We start from the raw sequence: 26,516 nt of genomic DNA on the forward strand, positions 1-26,516 counted from the left end.
TTGTAGTACCTAGATATTAAAGTACAGCAATGCACGAGTTCACAACAACTGACAAATAGAAGGTACATTATCATAATTCATAAGTAATATCTACTAAAATATTTACAAAAATTAAAGTATAAAAAATAATAAAATGGTCTAACTTAATGGTATTTGAATACACTTATTTAATTTAAAAGAAACACAGTGTGTTTTGAATTTTTTTTTATAAAACAATGAACATGAAAATTTGACAGTAAACAATGTTTATTAGATAAAGTATTAAGTTCATTTTGATTTGTGTTTTAGTATAAAACAAAGATATTGTACCGATTGAGCATAACATCATGGGTACCTATGATATTGGCTATATATATAATATAGCATAACATCATAGGTACTTATTTATATATATCTAGGTATATATTATACCTGCCTCTGCATTTATAATATTTTTATTTCATGATGTACCATTGTAACCTACATCATCTAATTCAGATTACTGATTGGAATAATAATTTTGTTTATATTTTCCTAAACTAGTTGCTATACTTATGTTTAAATATTGTAATAAATTCAATTGATATTATACTTTATCTTCTGTAATATTTCTGGGACAATTTAATAATAAGTACATATTTGTACAGGTAAGCAGGTACCTAGTTACTATATTTCAAATTTTTTTATTTTACAATATTATTAATGAAAATATAGATTTTTAAGAAAAGAACATTCTTTGAAATGTAACATTTCTAGCACGGCACATAGGACATGTTGTATTTTCCTGTTGCAACTGGGTAACACACACAACACACACCCATGCATGACCACATGGTAGCACAATATATTTTTCATCGCTTTCACCAATGCAAGTCATACACAAATTTATGTTCTCTTGTTGTATATTTTGTACTGCATCTGGATTCTGGAACAGTTGATTATCAGGTATATTGTCGTGTTCCAATTCATTTAGAATGTCTCTTATTACATTAAGATTTTGATTAATAGGTGCCTGCGGATTTACAGCATCAGGGACATTATGAGGTACTGGATTTACAACCATAGGAACATCATTAGGTGCTGGACCTGCTGGGAGAACAGGTCCTGGATCAGCATTATCTCTTAAAGCCCAATTTCACTGTCTCAGTTCATATGCTCCAGTAACATGTGAGCAGATTTGAAGGAATTGCCATGCTGAAATAAGTCTCAAATCATACTGCTCTGAAGCATTTTTAATTCGTCTACTATTGGCCAAAAATTTGGTTCTCAAATACCTAGTGGGACGCAAGTTGTTATGTAGCTGCTGAACAACAATGTGGTAGTTGCTACTTGTGCTGGTTAAATGTCCTATGAAAAGAAAATTTTTTTTCGAATTTACATAGTTTAAGTAATTATAAATAAATTTATACTTAGCTAGTAATTAATTTTTATTTCCAAACTAAACTAATAACTAAACATACTAACCCTTTCATTGCTGCATATTTTTGTATACTGTTACCCTACTGTATTACAGATAATTCATATAATATATATTTTTTCCAAATTTTGAAGTCATTCAAAAGTAAATATGTGTTAAAGTCAAAAATTAAAACTATTCAATATTGACATAGAACATTAGGTATATTCTATGATATTGAATTAGTCACTATGATATTTAAATTTGATAATATTTTATAGACTATGACGAGTATATACTCAGTTATAGTCATCAGTAGTATCAGTCCATAGCACTGAAAGGGTTAGTAATAAATCCAAATATTGTACCAAGTTGATAAATAATTAAATATTGGCATTTCCACATAAATATAATCATAGGCGCAAATCACCCAAAAATATCGGTAGCGGTGTCGTATGCTATCTACGCACTGAATGTTATCTACACATTGCTATTTACGTATAAATTATGTCGTATGCTATCTACGCACAATTAAAGTTGAAAAGTATTTTTCATATCAATAAAAAATGTTTCGAACGTATTTGTTGTGTTTATGCAGCGCCACCATTCTTCTTTAAGCTGCCTTTCCAGCAAATTAGTGGCACCATACGATTTTATACCATATTTCACCCTTATATGTCGCCAATAACATTCCATAGTTTGAGTTTCAGCTCCTGTTTGTGGATCAATGAAATTAATTTTATGATTTACGGTATTGTGGATATAGCCATGATCGTTTAAACAGCTGTAAAAAATGGTCGTCCCTGGCTCAATTTCTCTTTTGATAATTGGAAGCAAAGTGGCGCGGTCTCTTTTTTGAACGATAAACAATCGACGTTCTACTATATTATCACGTCTACAACACATTCCAAACACCCACGGCCCCTGTACGCGTACACCGTAATTTCGATTAGTTAATTCAGTATCAGTATCAGAACTGCTAGATCCTGATTCTACAATTTCTTCTCTAGGTTGACGATCTCCTAGAAGGTATTTGTAGATAGCATACGACACTAGTATTCAGTGCGTAGATAGCATACAACACCGCTACCAAAATATCAGGAGGGCTTAAGCACCAACATTTTTTGAATTTTTAATAAATTTAGTTGTAATGGAAATATTATGGTGGTAGTACTATAAGTTATAATCACAGGATTTGGGGTGCTAACATAAAATTCAGGATGCTAAGCACCCTTAGCACCCCTGCGATTTGCGCCAATGAATATAATACCAAATAACATAACATTTTAATATTTTATTGCATGATTGTGTTCATATTTAAAAAAATATATATTGATAATAATACATTTATATTAAAATTAACAATTAAAATAGTTTGCTTACCTAAAAATACCCATAAACTTGGATGTGAGACTGTGAATTTCAATTTTAATGCATTATAGAAACTCTATATTATTGTTGGTCCGTCGTGGTAAACCATATACTGACACAATATCTGGCCCAATATTTTGTAACCAATATCTTTAAAAAAATAAATAATGTTTTCTTTGTATTTCATGAATGTTACCTAGGTACTATGCTGCAATATTTTGGCTTATTGTGATTACTTATTGAAACATATATATTATTATGTAATATTATATTTTATATTTTTATATTAACTCAATGAACTTTGTATTCTGGGGAATCAAATTAAAAGTAATAAAATAGTTCTCATTGAATGTTTAAGATTTAAAATGTCTTATACATATTTATTTTATTTTTTGCCCCATAGTCCATAGGATAGAACACATTAAATTAATATTGTAAACTACTTTTATTATGTTAGAATGATGAAATAGATAATTGTTGTATAATTACTAATTATATAATATATTAATTTACAAGATGAATTACCTTTCGTAATAACTAAACAATCTTTCCAGATGTACCCTATGATTTACTGCAAAAGCTCAGATTAATCTAAATCCTGCATCCATGTCTTGGGCAGGCAATAATGGTAAGCATAATAGTAATTTTAATGTTTTTAATGCATTTTCGTTGCGATTAACATGGTGTAAATAACCCAATTTTTGCATTTTTTTCCAAACAGCCTAAAAAAACATGTGTAATGTTAATACAATATTTATACAAAAATTCATACTTGTTTGTATCCCTTAAATAGGTACCACCTACTTGATTATGATGAAACCAACACCCAACTGACCGAGCTCCTGGAAAAACGGATATCAGCACATCCCTCAAAGCTGTTTCATAATCGGTTATTATAATTTCAGGAGTTAAATTTGGTACCAGATTATGTTTTATGAACCGAATAACACAATCATAAGAGTTCCTGCTTTTACTCTCCATTAAAACATAAACAACGGGTATGGACTGAAAATATATAAGTAAGTATTCAAAATTAATTACTTATGTACTTATATTGAAATTAATTTTATACATTTTATATAGGTGTCTTACATAGTTCTGAATCATACAATGTATAGTTAACAATTGATAGCCCATATTTCTGGGTACTACCTTGAATGTAGCATCTGCATGTATTTCAGAAATGCCATCTCTTACTACATTTTGGATTAAATTAGTACAGGCAAAAACAACGTTTTCCTACCATCTACATCTTGTACACATGCCTTAAAAAACGGAGCATTACAACAAGAATAACGTTGAAGTTCTCCATTTTCAAATTGTGCCGCCAAGTCTAAGTCTACCAAAGAATTTGGTATTACAGGCATGGAACTTCGTCTGCTATGTCGCATGATAGACTCAGCAGTAGACCATGGGTACAATGCAGCTGCATCCATATGCCTGTTTCAGATGAAATTGATAATAATATTAACAAATTGTTATAAATGTTAACTAAACTATAGTGATTTACCTTCTTGCTTCTTCGTCATATAAATTTTTTAACAGCCCATTTTCTGTAGAAGCTCTTTGTTTTAACACTTCGCGGAAATTTTCAATTAAATTTTCATTCACACATGGATCGTGATAATGTGGTTTGAGTACAATTTTTTGCCCATTCGGTAATCTTTTTAAAGATCCGGTACAAAAATGTGAGTGAGCTTTGCTGCATTTAAAATAACTGAAATATTAATATACCAGTGATTCATTAAGAAATATATTTAGCAATGTATAAGACATTAAGACATAGTAGTTTTGAAAAAGTATAGTAAGTCTGGTAAACTAGCAAGATATAAACAGCTAAATATTTAGTTAATAAATATAGTATATAGTTCTATTATAATTTAAATGTTTATTTTTACTTGTAATAAAGTGATTGTTCAAATTGTAGTTTATAATAAATAAGCATATTTTATTAAATTGTTGTATTTATTTATGGAACTAAATTATAGTATAAACTGTCAAGTCTAAAATAAATTTGGTATAAATTTTAATATACATTTTAAAATTTTAAAAGATTGTGAAAAGTTTTATACCTACTGAAAATTCATAAATAAAGTAATTCACAAGCGATGTAATTAATTATTAAGTTGTATAATTCTATATAATATTATATTATAATATTTTCATACTATAGACCTATTATTATAGCAGGTAAAAAAAATGTTAGTTCCTAGATTGTGGAAAAAATGCTATACCCAACATGTGTAAAAAAAAGTTGCATATGTTTGTTCCTATTCCTACACAGTGAAAAAATTATGTATCTATGTAACCTAACCTGAAAAAAAATTACACATGTTAATTTTGAATTCGGTGATAAATCATTTCATATATTCATACATTCAAAAACGAATTTTGAGTGAAAGCTTGTCATATATAGCTTGCCTATATTACCTACTATATAAGAGGTACCTATTAAAGTATATATTTTACTATATTAATTTATTTTACTATTAGTAAAACATTATGGGATAGTCGAATTGCACGTACCTATTACCTATAAAGAAATGGTCAAATTGCACTTGGGTTCAAAAAAGGTAATGGTCGAACTGCACTCGTTCAAAAAAAAGGAATTAAAATTTCAGGTCACTATGGACGTTCACTTTTATTATTATAATAATATTTGACGGTTTAAAAAAAGAATGACTAAAAAAAATTGATAAAAATTTAAAAAAAGTTATAATAATGACAATAATAATATGTATTTGATGATTCAATATAATATGTTTATATAATATGATATTAAAAGAATGGACAATGGTATGTATATAACAATCATTTTTAACTATGCCAATAATTAAAATCATTGTCAGTCCTAAGCCTATAAATGGGAAGGAAAATGATTGTATTATATTAATGTTTAACCCCTTTAAATGCATGATATTTTTGTTGGAATACCTTTTTTATGCCCAAGTGCAGTTGACCACTACCTGCTTTTTACCCAAGTGCAGTTCGACCATTACTATTTTTAAACCCAAGTTCAGTTCGACTAAAATAAGTGCAATTCGGCCATACCCAAACAGCATACTATAGGTTAAATTCATTTTTGGCGAATAAATGAAAAAATTGATATAGGTACTTTAAATGTTTCAAATAGGTAACCAGTACCCCCACGAATAATATTTTTAAATTAATATGAAACAAATAAAAAATCATTTTCGATTAAATATCTAAATTATGTCCAAATTTGAACATAAAATATAGCGTACCTATTTTTAAAAAAAAACTATGATTATATAATAGTTGTTAGATTTTTAAATGCAATCCTTAAAAAGATCATTCGTTATAAAGTCGTAATCAAAACCATTTATTAGCACATAGTGACGTAGACTAAAATGTATAATGTAATGTTTGACTTGTTTTTTATGATTTAATTCATTGATAAGGTAGTAATTTTTTTTAAATTAAAAAAAGGCCATCAAATTAGTTGACAACACACAGTGAAAATAAAATCAAACCAACATTTTTTTTTAGACACGTGGGTATAGAAAGGTTCGTTATCCCTGACCTAGTCCATACCCATAGACACCATCGCACGTGGATATTTCATAAGAATATACTGATTGCGCTAAGGTGTGTACATAAAATCTACTGCATAGTGTTTGGTAATGTATATTATTATATGTAAGCATTTGAAATGTATAGATTTATTTATTTAGATCAATAGTATTCCGAGGTAGGTACCTACTTCACAGAGTTTGCGGATTTAAATGAGACACAGTTAAAGATTGTATTAATATTATTAAGAACTTTATACTTAGCTTAAAAAATTTTAGTCAAATATTTTAATGCATTCAATAATATTAAACATAATATTATATGCTTTAGAAATTGAAAATGGAATACAAGTTGTATTATTGAAATTTATTTCAAGACAGTTTACGATAAACCATTTTGAATAACTGCGAGCACCTTGGTAGATTTTGGAGTTAGATTTGACTTATCTCGATCAGTCGATCATACATTTTATGTGTACCTACCTAGTATCATCAGAAATACACAACATTTGAGCTTCACACTTTAAAAGAACTAAGTTAAAAATATAAATATAATGAATATTAATAGACCTAGTAATGCATGTATACATTGTATATCCTGTGGAACACCTGCACACTTTCTTTACCTCTTTATACTCACTATATGCATTGTTAACTTGAACTTGTTGAAGGCGATTTGTTAACGAACTTTCAATTAACTTATAAATACTAAATGGTCAACACAATCAAACGCCTTTTGTACATCAAATAAAATGTCAAGTACTTTGTTACCATCATGTATACCCAGACAGCATTTTGTAATGATAATATTATAATAGTATTATAATAACGTTATACTAATATTACTCGTTATTACAATGTTATAATAATATGTTTTTTAACAACAACATATAATTTTGTTTGTTAAGTAGGCACTGAAAGTATATTAATTTATTATTTTGATTCTTATTTAAATATTCATTCATCACTTTCCAAACCATTTTTGTATCTTTATTTACTTTATTTATTTTGTTGAACTAATACACTAATACAAATCTTTTGCTAATTTTATTCTAAATTTTTATATTTGTAATACCATCATAGCATCATGGAACAATATGATCATAGATCAATAATACCTGCGGTTTTAACAGTTTAAATATCTACTATTTATTGTTAAGAATCCTGCACGTGACCTGTTTTTTTGCTCAAAAACACGCCTTACAGGAAAAACTCTCACGCCTCGTAGATTGTTCCGATTTCGATCATTTTTTTTTTCAATAGAAACACTTCTTACAGGGCGCATTGGATTTAGATTTTTTAAATTCTATTTCTAAACCATATAATACGATTTTGAATATGACCAATTTTCATAAGATTTTGTTATTTTTATTATGTTTGTTTTAAGCAACGAAATTAAAAATCAAAGTCTAATGGGCACTGTAAAAAATGATCCTCTTTCTAACGAAAAAAAAAATTAATCAAATCAGACCACTCGCGTGACGGATGCGTGAAAGTTTTTCCCGTATTGCATATTGCCTAAACATTGCGCCTTATTAAGACACACGAGCAGGCCCCTATCGTTTTTCTAATTTTCCGGATTTTTACGGTCCAATGTATTATGGTCCGCACATTTTTATTTTCCGGATTTTTACGGTCCGGGATATAACGGCCCGTACATTTTTACTTTCCGGATTTTTACGGTCCGGGATATAACGGTCCGTACATTTATATTTTTCCGGATTTTTACGGTCCGAATATTTACATTCCGGAATTGTACAGTCCGTTCAATTATTTTCCGGGATTTTACATGCGTCCGTACCTACCTACCTATATAAAGGTATAGTTACCTGAAACTTTTATATTAAAAGTATATCAGGAAATAATTATAGTTTATGTTGGAATAAGTCATTAGATACAACATATATACATACCATATTTAAATGTATTATCCTGCTGATCAACAGCTACTTCAATGTTAAAGTGGTTATTACTAGATCGTTTGTCACATATTTATTTGAATTTTCCAACCTTTGTGGCAAAAGACAGTCGATTTTGTTTTGAGATTCGTCGATTTCCGAGTCTATATCATTTGACTCTGTTAAGATTAATAATAATAGTATTTATTTTCAAACTAACGCGGCAATATAATAATATATTAGAATCAGTGACGCCGAACCTAATTTAACGAGTCGCTATTTATAATACAGCCTAGCATTGGCGGGTGGGTAATCCTTATAGGTGGGTAGGTAGGTACTCAAAATAATGTATAGTTTAAAAAATAGTTTAATATATGTATTTAAGAACAAATTATTTCACAATTATGCAAATATAAGAAAGTAGTTGTAGGTATATAATATTGTTAAAAATAACGCGAACTGTGTGTGATAGCGTTATATAAAGTTAATAAAGCATGCCTCTACAATAGGTATACTACCAAAATATTGACTAAAATAAGTGTTTCCAGATATTTATACAGTCTCCGCTAGGACCAGGGCTAATCTCATACGACCACAGAGGTCTGTTGCTCTAAGGGTTATCCGGGCTTACCGGACGGTGTCAGATGAGGCTTCGCTGGTGTTAGCCGTCATGCCTCCAGCTGATCTCTTAGGGGAAGAGAGACTAAGAATTAGGGTCCAAACGCACGCTCTAGTACTTCCCGGGGATCCACCCCCCTTTCCAAGGATGCTATCAAGAGGGAAGAAAGGAGGATAACGGTCGCTCAGTGGCAAGTTAGATGGTCTTCCACGACTAAGGCATCGTGGACACGGCTGGCGATCCCGGACATCGGTAGGTGGCTGGGGAGAACGGTCCCGGAGGTGCCTCTGTCGTATCACATGACCGAGGCACTGACGGGCCATGGTTGCTTCCAGTATTACCTACACCGGATGGGTAGGGCTGACATGACAGCGCGTGCTGCCATCACTGCAACAGTGACGCAGACACCGTTAACCACACCCTTTTTGAGTGTCGGTATTGGAGCGGTCTAAGGGAGGATCTTGACAGGCGCCTAGGCCACCCCCCAGCTGTTGAGGACATGTCGGCCATTCTCTGCGGCCCTGCCTTCGAGGACTTGCCGCTGGATCACTCAGTGAGGGCCAGGGCCGATGTTCTTTACAACGCGGAGGAGACGTCCAGGATTTTTTACAAGATGGTTGAAGAGATCTTGACTCTCAAAGAAGAGGAAGAGAGGGCCAGACAGGCGGATGAAGCCTAGCGGACAGGCTATGAAGGAGGACCGCTGACAGAGGGGCAATCTGGAACGCGATGTCAAGGGCGGCGGACTCCGTCGGTCCGAGAAACCGGCTCGGCGGCTCAACAAAGACAGTATTTGATAATAATGTATTCATGTTTGTAATTATTCATTATTTTTAGTGCATAATAAACGATGGCGACGCTGTCGAAGTAATGCGCAAGCAGTTCCGGCAGCGTCGTTGATAAGAAAAAAAAAAAAAAAGATATTTATACAGTGCGTGGTGGGTTTAAGGGTGGCCAGAGGGGCCCCCCCCCCCCCAATCGGCCTACCATCTAGCCTTCTAGGTTAATGAATTGGGCCGTATTTTAATATTTGTGTCGTAAGACATGGAAAAAGACAATGCCCCCCTCTCCCGCAAAACAAATTTCTAGATTAGCCACTACAATAGCTTAATGATTTGACATTACCTACCTATATCAAGTAAATCATTGTTCATTGCCACTTCATTATGGGGCCACATTATTAAGCTACACATAAAAGTATAAAACATTTAGTTGGGCGCCACTGATTGCAAGATTACAAGGCACAATTCTAATTTAGCTCCCAAGAGAATTTTTCGAAAATTGTTTTCCCAAAATATGTGTGTTAACGTTTAAGTGTTAGTAATAATTGTTGAGCTATCATAGTTGTATACTATAATAGCTAATTAATAATAATAAAAAAAAAATAATAACTTTTAAGTGTTAATAATAAATAGTAGTATAATAATTATACAGTAGTAATTGCGGTCACCTCCAATATGTCGTACTTCATTTAATTCGTCTAAAAAACGCCGTCTTTTCGTCCTATCGCTCATTTTAAAATGTCTTTTTCACTGTTAAAAAATAATATAATAAAATTTATGTAATTAAATACAATTATAATCTATACAATCATACAATACTAATAACTAATAAGTAATATTATATATTTATATATATACATATATTTACCTACCTATTTTATAGTGGGGCGTACGTACCTATAACCTTTGAAAAGCTTCCAAAATTAACAAACAATATTATAATTAATATGTGTAATATTTATAATTGTATTATGAACACAACGCGTAGTATTTGGAATTCAAATTTGGAAGTATATAGGTATACCTAATGAAAACTATTTAATAGGTAATAATATTTTTGTTCGTTTTGTAATTGTGTCAGTGACCAGTATATTCAGTATAATAATATGGACAATATGGTAGATATGTCTATAGTCGCAGCAACGAAAAATGAGCGTTAGTACCGCGACCCGTTGTTTTTACCCACTCTTACGGCCAATGATTCTCAACATAGTGCAGCTGTCGTGCTGCTACGCGCTGTACCTACTGTATTGTATTTGAAAAGTGAGCGGTAACAATATTGTAACCGTCAAGTTAGTCTTATTCTATTCTGTGATCATACCATAATTAATATTATATTTATATACGTTGCTTTTGCGATAACGATGCGCGTCGATTTGGTGGTCGCGTAACTGGAAACTACGTAGTAAGTTTATTTTTAATATTGTATTATCGATAATATGGCATATAATATGGCACATACTTCCCATTCGCTGTATTAAATATTAATATTATTATTATTTAATTACTATTACCACTCGCCTGTGGTAGTGTAGTCGCGTCTATAGAGTCGCGTTACTCGTTACTCGTCAATATCATTTTAAACTGATTACTGTTTCTCTGTTAGTCTCTCTTGTTCTCATTGTCTTTTGTCATTGCTTACCCCCTTGTGTCTACGCTCTCGACTCTACTTTACGCCTGTACTGTTGATGTCTACTGCTAACGTATTTTTACTATAATGTGTTCAATCATACATTTTTTGGACGAAAATACCGTGGAAACTGTACCAAGCAAATGGTTTTTAAAAAATAAATGTGCCTGGCCCAATAATAAAAGCAAGCGACATATTGCAGATAAATCTTATCCGATCCCACAATGTTTTAAGTGGTATAAAGCTCGGGCATTATTAACGGACCTAGGTAAGTCTTTATTTATTTCTACTTAATTTAAGATGATTGGAAGGAGTGAATGGTGATTTATTCTATTTTGGTGTAATATACCTAACTTAATAATGTGAAGTAAAGTTAACCACCAGATTAACTAATTAATATATATACATATAAATTTTGATTTTATTTTTAGAACCATTCTCTGAAGCGAATAGAAAATGCAAAAAATCTTTATACACAACCAATTTATCCTCTACTGAAACAGAAAATGAAGTTATGAACAAAAATCAAAAAAAACCTAAAGAAATGTTACAGTATAATTTGACAAAGCGTAAAAAAATAAAATTGACTGGATACAATGACAATGACAAATTTTCAGGTAAAAAAATTTAATTTAATAGTACCAACTTAGTTTACGATCGCTATTACAGAATACCTATTTTCCACCGGTAGACTTCATATTTTTAGTTAATTTAAATTTTCAACAAATAATATTGTTATAATTTTCAGACAATGATACTGCAGACGATGACGATAACACAGTTCTTAAAGTACCATCATACGAGTCTGGTAAAATATCGAATTTTTATTTTATTATACCCCTTAAGTGGCCTCCATACCAACATTTGTTTTCTTACGCTTAATATATATAGGAACATATAGATTATATTCTGTATTTCCACTATTACGACTTACTCTCTGGTTCAGTTTAGGGCAAATCCACCTATAGGTATTAAATATTTTATAAAGAAAAATATTTTTTATGCTTAGATAGGTTTTTATATTTTCATTGTTGAATAAGTTAATTAAATTAATTAAAAATAATCAAAATTAAGTTAAACTAACATGCTTATGTATATTTATAAAAAATTTAAATGTTAAAAAAACTATCCTTCCGAATCACAGAAAATATTCATCTTTATAAAGTATACATAATTATAGGTGTGTCTGCCCTAAACTAGACCAGCTAGAGAGCTGCATAAGTGGAAACATGGATTAATATCTGTATTTCTATATTATGAGCGACATAGACAGAGAAAATAAATGTTGTTATTGGTGGCCCTTTATAATAATAACTGTATTATATTAACTCATAAATGATGGTACAAGTACAAAAGAAATTGTAGAAGGATCTAATAATAAAGAACTTTAAAAAAATCAATTCTCTTCTCCATCTTCCAACCAAAGTAAACCATAGAATTATCTATACAACTATTGAGTACAATATTTAAGTTTTAGATAACATTCAAAAATTGAATTGCCAAGCTGCAAAAACGATCATCAAGAGATAGAATCTTTTTCATTGCCTGCAAGAAAACATACTCAAAACAAATCTCCAATGAAAAGATTTTCTCAAGTTTGTATGTATTTTTGATTTAATTTTTATTACATTTTCTGATGTTTTGAATCTATATTATGTTTTATAGTGAATGATCAATATTTAGTTGTATCTGATAGAAAAACAAATGGAAATACATTTCGAAGCCTGCTGTCACCCGATTTGTGTATGTTTGTTTTTTTATAAATGTTAAAATTGATATACTTAATTGACTTATTCTTTTTTTCATAGTACTGAGTAGTCCGAAATTTTCACCATCTCCCAAAACGACAAAAATCATTGATCAACATAACTCGCATAAAACTCATTCAAAAATTGAATCGCCAAGCAAAAACAATCATAAGATCAAATCTCCAATAAAGATAACCCCACAATTGTTGGGTTTGTATTTGATTTACATAAAATGTTTATAAACAATATTAAACGTAATATTAATTGCCTATACCTAATATGTTATAGCTAAAACTCATAACCCAACATTTTCATTGCCTACAAGAAAAAATATTCAAAACAAATCTCCAATGATAAGATTTTCTCAAAGTTGTATGTATTTAAATATTTTTGATTTAATTTGTATAACATTTTCTGATGTTTTGAATCTATATTATGTTTTATAGACAATGATCATTATTTAGTTGTTGAATCTGAAGTCAGTCCGAATGTCCGAAGCATGTCTCCTGATTTGTGTATGTTTCTTTCTTTATAAATGTTAAAATTGGTAAATTCTATTGTAGCTGATATACCTAATTGACTGTATCCTTTTTTTTATAGTGTTGCGTAGTCCAGGATTTTCACCATCTCCCAGGACAACAAACACCATCAATAAAATCAAAAAAAGCCCTTTTAAGACACCTTCCAAAAAAATTAAATCTGCGAGAAAACAATTGTTTGTCAATTCTGGTAAGTATAAAATAAATATATATAATGGTAGGTATGTGGATTGGGAGTTATGCATGTGCCATTAATGTACAAAATAGTATCCATACCACCTACCTACTCATAAAAAAATGTACTATACCATATATATTTTAAATGAAATAATTCAATAATAAAATTATTATGTACCTATGTTTATACAAGATTTTTGATTCATAATATATTGTAGTAGAAATTAATATCATTGATATAAATTATAATAATTATTTTTATATATAATATTGTATCAATACTTAATTAATTAAATATAATTGCATTTCCATCTTCTATTAGATATACTGAAAGGTTTCTTCTTGAAATGTATATTTTTAACATTATTTTAACTGATAAATTTTATTTTTCCAGCAACTCGTGAATTGCCGAAAACAGCCACAAATATTCAACATTATTATCGTTCTCTTCACAAAAGTGTCTATTATAAGTCGTACGAATCTTTACATAATAATGTAAAAAAAGAAGCCCTGTAAAAACTATAAAGGCAAAAAAGTATTTATCAGGTACCTGTTGTTCTATATACTATTTAATATAATATTAATATAATATAATATAATAATATAAAGTGTTTAGTAAATGTCAAGTGTGGCGAAACATTTTTAATATGGTATACTGTATGTATATCTGTAAATCGTTTTTAATCTCAAAAAAAAAAAATCTTAAAAGCATTTTGTAAATTTTTATGTTTTCCATGTTTCTGTATTACTATTGTATTTTTAGATGAACAATTCAAAGATTTCATGCAACATAACATAATACTTCTAAAACATAATATGAGAAACCTGGACGAAAATCTGACCATGTTACTTGAACAGACTAAAAAAAATGATTCCTACATCAACAATAGTAACGATAAGGAAACTATTGATTATTCACATCTTGACTGCTTATTTCCAATCTGTGATGAACCTACACTAAATTCTATTGAAGAACAATTATCTGTGGTCTAAATATACAATACTGAAATAGTAACTAAATATAAAAAATTATTTTTTATAGTTTAATGTTATCTTATATTATTCATGATATGTGTATTATTAGTTATTACTGCGTATGACTATTGTTATGAACATTTGTAGTGTACCCTTATAAATGTGTTTATATTTTTCTTGATTTGATCTAGAAAAAGAAGCTGATAGGACTTGGTGGAAAAACGGTAAAGATTTTTGTCAAATGAATTATGCAATTTCTATTTACAGCCTTTTAAAGTTGTACTCTTTCCATGGCAGAGGAAATAAAAAGAAATGTTTTTCCAATCTTGCAATATCGAAAGTCATATTTAGTAAGTTTCATGAATATATTATTTATATAGTTTAATATCATTAAATGTATTAATTTAATTTAAATATCATAATATTATAATCATATTTTCACTAAACATGATTAAGGTAATCAAATATTATAAGTACTCAAGATATCTTAATAGTAATATCTTCGGTATTAAAAAAAATGATTTAATCCTATACACATATTATATTATATTTATAATAATATTCGTATGTGAAGTATATTTATATCGCTGTGCATCAATATAATATATGTGACCATTGTTTTTTATAAACACCATTTTGTATTGTGCGAGACTCGTTAAGTATACGAATAATATAAATACTATATAGAACCATTGGAAATTCAAAATATTTGATGTTCAGCTCTTCCAAAAACCTTGATAAATTAAACAAAAAACTAAAGAAAATCCAAAGTTTATCAATGATCAGATAGCCACACCGAGAGGCTGTTATATGGGTTGATAATTTTATCACTGATTGTGTTTCTTAAAATGTTTTATCCCGCATTATCTTTGCAAAAAATACTTGTTATTAAAATAAACTATTATACTATTTACTATAAATTTTTGTTTTGTCTACATATTATTATAATACATTTATATATATTTGACATATTTGAACATTTGTATTACACATATATTTTTATAATAATATACTAATGAACATCAATAACAAAAAAATATAAGTACTATTTAAAAGTTTCTTTATAATTTGAATTTTATTTTCTAAAACCTTAATAATTTGAAAACCTAAGTAAGTCAAGATAAATTACGTTTCTCTTGAACATAATAGACTATTATAAAAAAATAAAAACTATTGATGATTATTATCAAGGTTCCACTGTATAAGTATACATATAACCTATATTTTAAAATTTATATTTAAACTTCCAATTTATTACACAAAATATTTAGTAATTTTTAAAAATTATTTTTTAGCATTGTTATCATAACATTTTATTTTTATAATATATATGTATATTATATCCTAAATTTTTTCCGATGTTGATTATTTTTTATATATAATGATTGTTATATATTTAAGTACAATTTGTTATGAATCATGTGTCTATTTAGTAATAAAAAATGTTTTATTTGATATTATACAGATTCAGTCAAGTGTTTGAAAAAATTTCAAAGTGAAACCATTAATGAAGAGATCGAACAATTTATAAAATATGCACTCATTCAAGCACCGTTTAATATAAAAAGAAAAGAAACTAATATATCAATGTAATTCTTATATTATACCTAATTAAAATAATAATAATACATATGCAATTACACAATCATACAATTTTTTTAGTAATTTAATAATTTAAATTGTAAAATATTAATGCAGTGAAACTTCCATATTACAAAGTCTGATGGTCAACATAAATACAATTTGTATTATAAAGAATTCAATTAAATATAATATAATTAAATAAATTTAGTTCTAATTAGGTTTGGTCCATAAAAATATTTTGTTAAACAGGAGTTTTTAAAATGGATGATTCACTGCGTATTACAAATATGAGGTCATGTGATAGATTGGGCCATGGCGTGGCCATTATGTCAAGTAGTCTTCGTAATTATGTGCGTGAATTCGGGGAGAATATTTTTTCAACCAATGGTCAAATCATACTGTGCAAATTATGTGAAGTCAAAGTTTTCCATGAAAAACGGTATTTAATAAACGGTGCTCAACATATTAAAACTGAAAAACATTTAACATCAGTGAATTTACTACAGAATAAACGAGGCAATTTTCAGAGTTTATTCACTAATACTACAACACTGAATAAAGATCATTTTCTGCAGATTGTTATATTTAAATATTTATAATATAATCATATTTAAAAAATACATTTTTTTTGCTAAATTTTATTATGCATATTAACATTTTAGTGCATATATTTATGCATAATTAGGATTTTTTAGCGCATATTTGGTTGGTTTTTAATGCACGTAAATCCACGCTCTACTTTTAAAGTTTGATTATTTAAATTAAGATAACATTCTATACAGGTTGAATTATTTGGGATAAACTTTTAACTATCATTAAATTAATGTTCAAATACAATTTGACTTATATTTATTGAGTATTTAAATAGCATTCAATTAAGAAAAAATTCTTAATGCTGATTGAATGCTTATTTCAAGTTTTCATTGGAGTTTGATTTTACGGCATTTCATCTTTATCCGATCTTTGATAAATGTTAAATTATACTACAATTGGTCATATGTTAACATTAATTTAAACTTTAAAACTGAGGTTTCAATATCGAATTAGTATTAAATTAATATTACGATGCTATGTGGGTAATAACTAATAACGAGTAAGTATATATAATAATTTTTGTTTTTGTATTTTCACAATTCCACATTTATTTGTTCTTATACAGTGTTAGAAATTTTTTCAGAAATTATTTTTTTAATATTTTGGGAATTTTTTTTTTGATTGCCTGGTAGATATCTTTAATGTTCAATTGTCAATCAAGGATGAAAAAAATATATATAAATTTCATTAGGTATAAAATGAGTATGGAAGTTATTATGCCTGCGATTCTGAGTATAAACTACGGATACGTGATTTATTTAGGAGTTATATAGAAAATAAGGCTGTGCTTTTTACAATTGATGAATGTGGTCAGTCATACTTTGACTGTGGCATTATTCTAGAAGTATACGCAACTGTAGATTTTGGAATTTCATCAAACGGTTAGTATTTACAAAAAGTCAAAGTATTTGATTTGGTGTGTGAAAAAATAAAAATATATCATAAAAACACTGAGAGACGTGCCAATTTTATAAAATATTAAATTTATTGCAGATTTGAATTATAGTTTATTTTTATATGTTTGTTCTAGCTTCCCAATGTTTTGACAAAGGTTGCTCAACTTATTAAACCAGTGATCAGCGATGTTCCTTTACAGTTTGAGGACTTAGATATTAACTCTGGTTTAGTAATGTATGAAACAACATTAACAGATGATCAAAAAAATGTTGAAAATCCAGTAAACCTAACTGTGAACACGGTTAGAGATCGAGCAATCATTACCTGGATTAAGTAGAGTTACAATGCAGTTATAGTTTTAGAAACATGGGTGTTCAAATTTTTTTTTTTAGGTACAAGTGGGTACTATGAATCGGTTGAAAGCTAATACTACAATAAGCTTAAACATTAACAGTACTGTTCAAAACCTAAGCATTTTAATTGAGAATCAGGGAAGGATTAATTTTGGAGACTTTATTGAAGATAGGAAGGTAATAATAGCTGACAATAAATTATTTTATTCATGGTCTGAGACTGAAATAGTATAATTTATAATAGTATACTACAGTATTATAGTATAATATAATGCTTACGAGTTACCATAGAAGTTAATATTTGATAAATTGTATACAAACTGGTGAGTGGTTACATTACCTTTTTAGAAACAAAACTGGTAATATTTACAATCACTAAATCAGATTGTATTATATTTATTTTTACTACCAACTGAGTATAATTACTGAATTAAAATATTGTATGTAAAATAATACTAATTATATTTTCTAGGGAACTTTTGATCAAGTGATTCTCAGAAATAAAATATTAAGCCCTTGGAAAATGACTGCATATCCTTTGAATGATACATCATGGATTTCTTCAATCAAATCAGTTGAAAACGTCAACAGTGTTAAATAACTAGCATTTTATAAAACACAGTTTACATTACCAGTTAACTATACAAAATGTTTAGACACTTATTTGGACACTTAACTTGTTCTTACAAGTTAATGCTGTTAAGTCGACTTTTATCCACATATTTACAATTTAATAAATAATATTCGATATGTATAGGGTGTAGTGTTTTTAAACAATGTAAACCTTGGTCGGTATTGGCCACTTGGTGGACCTCAAGTTACACTTAATGTGCCAGCTCCTTTTTTAAAACCATCACCTTATGTCAATACACTAGTGATATTAGAACTTGAAGGTACATCTCAAGATTTGTCCGTGAAATTTGTGGATAAACCTATTCTTCATGGTCCTATAATGACATGTTGAAAAATGTATGTTATATAATTAATTAAGAAAAATATATTAAAATTATTAAATGTTTGATTTATTTTATTTTTATCATATAATAATTATCGTGATTTTAAACTCTGTGTGTCATTCTATAAAACCATCCATTGACAAGCAATAATTCACAGTTCATAACATCAACTAGATAGGGCCCAGCTAGGATTCCTACATAATTAAGAAAATTAAAACATATTGTGTATAGCAATGCAATCTAGGTATCTTGCGACGGAAGTGAGAGGATGACACAGTATGGTCTTTGCGTTAGAAGCATCAAATTGAGTACCTAGGTATTTTGTTGTTTTTTAAATTTTTATTTACATAATTTTTCCTAGTGATTCCATCACCACCTGGTTTTATTAAAAAATGATTATTCATGGGGCACCAAGTTATCAATTTTAAAGTCAATACAAAATATTCAACTAGAGTTACAGAACTAAAAAAAAAAATTGAAGGGAGGTGTTAGCGCCCGCAGGCAAATAGATTTTAGAAAACAAAAAAAAAATTTGGAAAAAAATTTAGAAAAAACTATTCAAAATATTAAGTTCATTAAAGGATGATTAATCATGGGGCACCAAGAAATCAATTTTCAAGTCAATACAAAATATTCAACTAGAGTTACAGTACTAAAATAAAAAATTGAAGGGAGGTGTTGGCACCCGCAGGCAAATAGATTTTAGAAAAGAAAAAAAAAATTTGGAAAAAAATTTAGAAAAAACTATTCAAAATATTAAGTTCATTAAAGGATGATTAATCATTGGGCACTAAGTTATCAATTTTCAAGTCAATACAAAATATTCAACGAGAGTTACAGTACAAAAAAAAAAATTGAAGGGAGGTGTTGGCGCCCGCAGGCAAATAGATTTTAGAAAAAACTATTCAAAATATTTAGTTCATTAAAGAATTCATGGGGCACCAAGTTATCAATATTAAAGTCAATACAAAATATTCAACTAGCGTTACAGTACTAAAAAAAAAAAAATGAAGGAAGGTGTTGGCGCCCGCCAGCAAATACATTTTAGAATACAAAAAAAAATTTATATAAATTATATTGTGGGAATACACATTACAAACATAAAACTAAAATCTCCAAAATCTTAAACAGAAAAAACAATTCAAAATATTTAATTCATTAAAGAATTATTCAAAGGGTACCAGATTGACAATGTTTAAACAATTTGGTTAGAGTTAAAATCATAAAAAAAAAATTGAAGGGAGGTGTTTGCGCCCGCAGGCAAATCAATATTAGAAAACAAAAAAGAAATTTGGAAAAAAGTTTACAGTAGAAACAAACATAACGAAGTTCAAACTATGTCCCGAAATATAAACAGAAAAAACTATTCAAAATATTTAGTTCATTAAAGAATTCATGGAGCACCAAGTTATCAATTTTAAAGTCAATACAAAATATTCAACTAGAGTTACAGTACTAAAATAAAAAATTGAAGGGAGGTGTTGGCGCCCGCAGACACATAGATTTTAGAAAAGAAAAAAAAAAATTTGGAAAAAAATTTAGAAAAAACTATTCAAAATATTTAGTTCCTTAAACAATGATTATTCATGGGGCACTAAGTTATCAATTTTCAAGTCAATACAAAATATTCAACGAGAGTTACAGTACAAAAAAAAAAATTGAAGGGAGGTGTTGGCGCCCGCAGGCAAATAGATTTTAGAAAACAAAAAAAAATTTGGAAAAAAATTTAGAAATACAATTCAAAATATTTAGTTCATTAAAGAATTCATGGGGCACCAAGTTATCAATTTTCAAGTCAATTGAATCAAAAAATGGAAGAAGGGAGCCTGCAGACAAATTAATTTTAGAAAACAAAAAAAAAAATGTGGAAAAAATTTTACAGTAGAAACAAACATAACGAAGTTTAAACTAAAATGTCCCGAAACATAAACAGAAAAAACTATTCACAATATTTAGTTCATTAAAGAATTCATGGGGCACCAAGTTATCAATTTTCAAGTCAATACAAAATATTCAACTAGAGTAACAGTACTAAAAAAAAAAATTGAAGGGAGGGGTTGGCGCCCGCAGGCAAATAGATTTTAGAAAAGAAAAAAAAATTTGGAAAAAAATTTAGAAAAAACTATTCAAAATATTAAGTTCATTAAAGAATGATTATTCATGGCGCACCAGATTGACAATGTTTAAAAAAATTGGCTAGAGTTAAAATCATAAAAAAAAAAATTGAAGGGAGGGGTTGGCGCCCGCAGGCAAATAAATTTTAGAAAACAAAAAAAAAATTTGGAAAAAAATTTGGAAAAAACTATTCAAAATATTAAGTTCATTAAAGAATGATTATTCATGGGGCACCAAGTTATCAATTTTCAAGTTAATACAAAATATTCAACTAGAGTTACAGAACTAAAAAAAAAAATAGAAGGGAGGTGTTGGCGCCCGCCAGCAAATACATTTAAGAATACAAAAAAAAATTTATATAAATCATATTGTGGGAATACACATTACAAACATAAAACTAAAATCTCCAAAATCTTAAACAGAAAAAACAATTCAAAATATTTAATTCATTAAAGAATTCATGGGGCACCAAGTTATCAATTTTCAAGTCAATACAAAATATTCAACTAGAGTTACAGTACTAAAAAAAAAAAATTGAAGGGAGAATGGTTGGCGCCCGTAGGCAAATCGATTTTAGAAAACAAAAAAGAAATTTGGAAAAAAGTTTACAGTAGAAACAAACATAACGAAGTTCAAACTAAAATGTCCCGAAACATAAACAGAAAAAACTATTCAAAATATTTAGTTCATTAAAGAATTCATGGGGCACCAAGTTATCAATTTTCAAGTTAATACAAAATATTCAACTAGAGTTACAGAACTAAAAAAAAAAAATTGAAGGGAGGTGTTAGCGCCCGCAGGCAAATAGATTTTGAAAACAAAAAAAAAATTTGGAAAAAAATTTAGAAAAAACTATTCAAAATATTAAGTTCATTAAAGGATGATTAATCATGGGGCACCAAGTTATCAATTTTCAAGTCAATAAAAAGTATTCAACTAGAGTTACAGAACTAAAAAAAAAAATTGAAGGGAGGTGTTGGCGCCCGCCAGCAAATACATTTTAGAATACAAAAAAAAATTTATATAAATCATATTGTGGGAATACACATTACAAACATAAAACTAAAATCTCCAAAATCTTAAACAGAAAAAACAATTCAAAATATTTAATTCATTAAAGAATTCATGGGGCACCAAGTTATCAATTTTCAAGTCAATACAAAATATTCAACTAGAGTTACAGTACTAAAAAAAAAAAATGGAAGGGAGAATGGTTGGCGCCCGCAGGCAAATATAGATTTTAGAAAACAAAAAAAAAATTTGGAAAAAAATTTATAAAATAGAAAAAACTATTCAAAATATTAAGTTCATTAAAGAATGATTATTCATGGCGCACCAGATTGACAATATTTAAAAAAATTGGCTAGAGTTAAAATCATAAAAAAAAAAAATTGAAGGGAGGTGTTGGCGCCCGCAGGCAAATTGATTTTAAAAAAACAAAAATAAAAAATTTGGAAAAAAATTCACAGTAGAAACACACATAACAAAGTTCAAACTAGAATGTCCCGAAACATAAACAGAAGAAACTATCAAAATATTTAGTTCATTAAATATTGATTTTTCATGGGGCTCCAAGTTATTAATTTTCAAGTTAATACAAAATATTCAACTAGAGTTACAGAACTAAAAAAAAAAATAGAAGGGAGGTGTTGGCGCCCGCCAGCAAATACATTTAAGAATACAAAAAAAAATTTATATAAATCATATTGTGGGAATACACATTACAAACATAAAACTAAAATCTCCAAAATCTTAAACAGAAAAAACAATTCAAAATATTTAATTCATTAAAGAATTCATGGGGCACCAAGTTATCAATTTTCAAGTCAATACAAAATATTCAACTAGAGTTACAGTACTAAAAAAAAAAAAATTGAAGGGAGGTGTTGGCGCCCGTAGGCAAATCGATTTTAGAAAACAAAAAAGAAATTTGGAAAAAAGTTTACAGTATAGAAACAAACATAACGAAGTTCAAACTAAAATGTCCCGAAACATAAACAGAAAAAACTATTCAAAATATTTAGTTCATTAAAGAATTCATGGGGCACCAAGTTATCAATTTTCAAGTTAATACAAAATATTCAACTAGAGTTACAGAACTAAAAAAAAAAAATTGAAGGGAGGTGTTAGCGCCCGCAGGCAAATAGATTTTAGAAAACAAAAAAAAAATTTGGAAAAAAATTTAGAAAAAACTATTCAAAATATTAAGTTCATTAAAGAATGATTATTCATGGGGCACCAAGTTATTAATTTTCAAGTCAATACAAAATATTCAACTAGAGTTACAGTACTAAAAAAAAAAAATTGAAGGGAGAATGGTTGGCGCCCGCAGGCAAATAGATTTTAGAAAACAAAAAAAAAATTTGGAAAAAAATTTATAAAATAGAAAAAACTATTCAAAATATTAAGTTCATTAAAGAATGATTATTCATGGCGCACCAGATTGACAATGTTTAAAAAAATTGGCTAGAGTTAAAATCATAAAAAAAAAAAATTGAAGGGAGGTGTTGGCGCCCGCAGGCAAATTGATTTTGGAAAACAAAAAAGAAATTTGGAAAAAAGTTTACAGTAGAAACACACATAACGAAGTTCAAACTAAAATGTCCCGAAACATAAACAGAAAAAACTATTCAAAATATTTAGTTCATTAAAGAATTCATGGGGCACCAAGTTATCAATTTTCAAGTCAATTGAATCAAAAAATGGAAGAAGGGAGCCTGCAGACAAATTAATTTTAGAAAACAAAAAAAAAAATGTGGAAAAAATTTTACTTTAGGAACACGCTTTAGAAGTACACGGGTACTCAGCGTACTCCCAGGTATAGCCGGTTAATCTTGAAAAATATTTATACAAAAAAATCTACTAGGGTTCAATGAATTGAAAAAAAAATTGTTTGAGAAATCTTTTGTGAAATAACACTAACGAAAAGTATACGCTGGAAGTTAAATATTGCAATACATATTAACTACTATCCAAAAACTAGGTATTGTTTACATTATAATAATACGAACAGTTATTATGATCAGAGGTGTATCACCGTAATATATGTATTAGAAAATGTATAAAAACGAATGTAATTTATAAAGGATGCAAAAAAATTAAATCAGAAAAAGGTCCTGCACGGACTCTATTATGTGATTGTAATTTATGAAGGACATAAAATAATGTTTAATTTAAAATAATATTGTGTTTGGCTGGGTCTACAGTCAATATTATAAATAACAAACTACAAAACCTAAATGCAAATAAAAACATAGTCAGATATCTGTTTTAGTCTTTGTAAATATGTGCAGAAAAAAATTAGATTTAGTACAATGTAAAAAAATGTGGAAAGAAAACCCTGAGAATTCTTTGACAGTAGGATAATAAAACACAATACTATATTATATTAAATTAAAACTATTGATTTTATACATTTTCTATTTACAAAAGCTCATAAGTATTGAAAACCTTATAAAATCCTAAAAAAATTATATTTTGTTATATTTTAAAATACATTTTATAATTTGTTGTGTTAAAAAAATCATTATTTAATGTTGGCTGTATTTAAGTTTTTAATAACTATACTGGTACAACTCTAGCTGACAGTCTATAAGACCGTGTTAAAAACTATAATAATTAGTTAACGTCTAATTTACTGTCCTATCCTAACCTAACCTAACATAACCAAATTAATAATATTTAAATATTTTCTTTCATTGTTATGTTTACAATATCGAATACCTTTATAGTTAGTAGGAAAAGATCATCGCAAAGCTCACGACCAGTGATTGTAGTCGTCTATCATTACCATAGCTTCAACTAACCTTAGGTTTCCCAAACTAGCTTCTTATGACTAATTACATTAGGACACTTTGAATAAAAAGTTCCTGAGTTGCAGGTTGCCGAACTTATAAGTGATTGATAATCAAGTTGATCCTTAGATTGTTGACACCTTAGTTCCCCTCGAAGACCGCTGGTAAGACTATTATGTCCTATCCATTATGTTATATCTATATTATCTATGATGGAGCCATACCCAGCTCACTCGTGTAAACAATTTGAAGCACATAAAAGAGATTAATAAAAGTCTCTATTAATGATAATATGAAATCCCAGACCTGTCCCCCATATTCTGATATTAAGAGCCCAGCCCACCTTCATATTCTCTATGCAAAAAGTAAATTTAAGACAAATTTGTAAATCAATGCACAGTCTCTCTATTGTACTAATATTTGTGATTTCATTAATTTTCAGTATTTTGTATAATTAGTTATAATTAGTAAACCTAACCTACTGAGGCAACCTTGAGGCATTTCCTTTTAGGAAATTAATTAAATCCTCAAACATAACTCTTAATACAAGAGTTTGTAACTAATACAATCATAATATAATATGAGTATAGTACATTTCGTAATATTTTTTTATAATATTTACTGTTAGTGAAATATTAAGTTTGTATTTCTAATATAATATATGTTATGATATTTATGGACGACACTTGCACCATGGCCCCTCGATATAGTAATGTGGCGACCCGGCACATCTCTTTTAGATAAATGATTAAATACTTAATCAAGTCTTCCAATTTACTAAACATTTATGTTTTGTAGATAATTTGAAGAAAAATTTAAAATTGAAGAGAGACTGTGTGAATTAACAAAATTTGTGGTATGAAATGTTTATTTGAACACCTGTTATAATGTATTATATTGAACTTAAGTTAATTTTTTATAATGTACTATAGTAAACATTTGAACGTTTATTACAATATACGTATATTATACATAGATTTCAAGTATGATTTTTTTTAGTTTTTTTTTTTGATAGTTACCTACCTACTACAAAACAAGACACTTTATTTTTATATTTTGAAGCAATATTATATGTTTTGGATTATTTAGATCTATGTAAACTAAATTTCAGACCCATAGTTTAGTATTTAAAGTTTGTATGATCAAAGTCGTGGAACCAAATTTTATCAGACTCTACTAGAATGTTGTAGTTAAATTAAACTATAATATAGTTATGTGGAATAACAGTACCTAACCCACCGTTACCAATATGCGTTTTTTTCTGGTTAGTTAATATAATTGCATGTTTTCATGATTTCTTCGTATTTATGCTTATTTTCTTAAAATGTTTTTATATTTTCGGTTCATCCGTTACCTACCTACCAAGTGTGTAAATAAAGAATTTTTTTTGTAAACCAATTTGAATTATTATTTATTAATTTAAAAAAATTTTAATAAAAACGTTTTCATTCAGTATTTTTTTGAATATTTTATTATTTTTAATATTTTTGAATATTTCAGTGCATATATTTGCCTGTTTTTAGTGCATACATGCAGGCAAATATTTAACACTTAAGAGGATGTCAGATTTTTAGCG

At 28.4% G+C, this 26,516-nt stretch overlaps 1 protein-coding gene and 2 pseudogenes across 1 annotated transcript; 2 read left to right on the forward strand and 1 right to left on the reverse strand.

The window, feature by feature from the left end:
- Window positions 1–697: 697 nt before the first annotated feature.
- LOC132938867 (uncharacterized) lies at window positions 698–4,363 on the reverse strand (annotated as a pseudogene).
- A 6,631-nt stretch (window positions 4,364–10,994) lies between these two features.
- On the forward strand, window positions 10,995–12,105 carry LOC132939798 (uncharacterized). Its single transcript, XM_061007172.1, has 3 exons — window positions 10,995–11,476; window positions 11,640–11,825; window positions 11,957–12,105. Exons 1-3 carry the CDS (start codon window positions 11,296–11,298, stop codon window positions 12,088–12,090), a joined length of 501 nt encoding a protein of 166 aa, XP_060863155.1. The 5' UTR covers window positions 10,995–11,295; the 3' UTR covers window positions 12,091–12,105.
- Window positions 12,106–12,691: 586 nt separating this feature from the next.
- Window positions 12,692–16,467, forward strand: LOC132939797 (uncharacterized; annotated as a pseudogene).
- The last annotated feature ends 10,049 nt before the right edge of the window (window positions 16,468–26,516 follow it).

The sequence above is a fragment of the Metopolophium dirhodum genome, chromosome 2, assembly GCF_019925205.1.
Source record: "Metopolophium dirhodum isolate CAU chromosome 2, ASM1992520v1, whole genome shotgun sequence".
Classification (NCBI taxonomy): Eukaryota; Metazoa; Arthropoda; class Insecta; order Hemiptera; family Aphididae; genus Metopolophium; species Metopolophium dirhodum.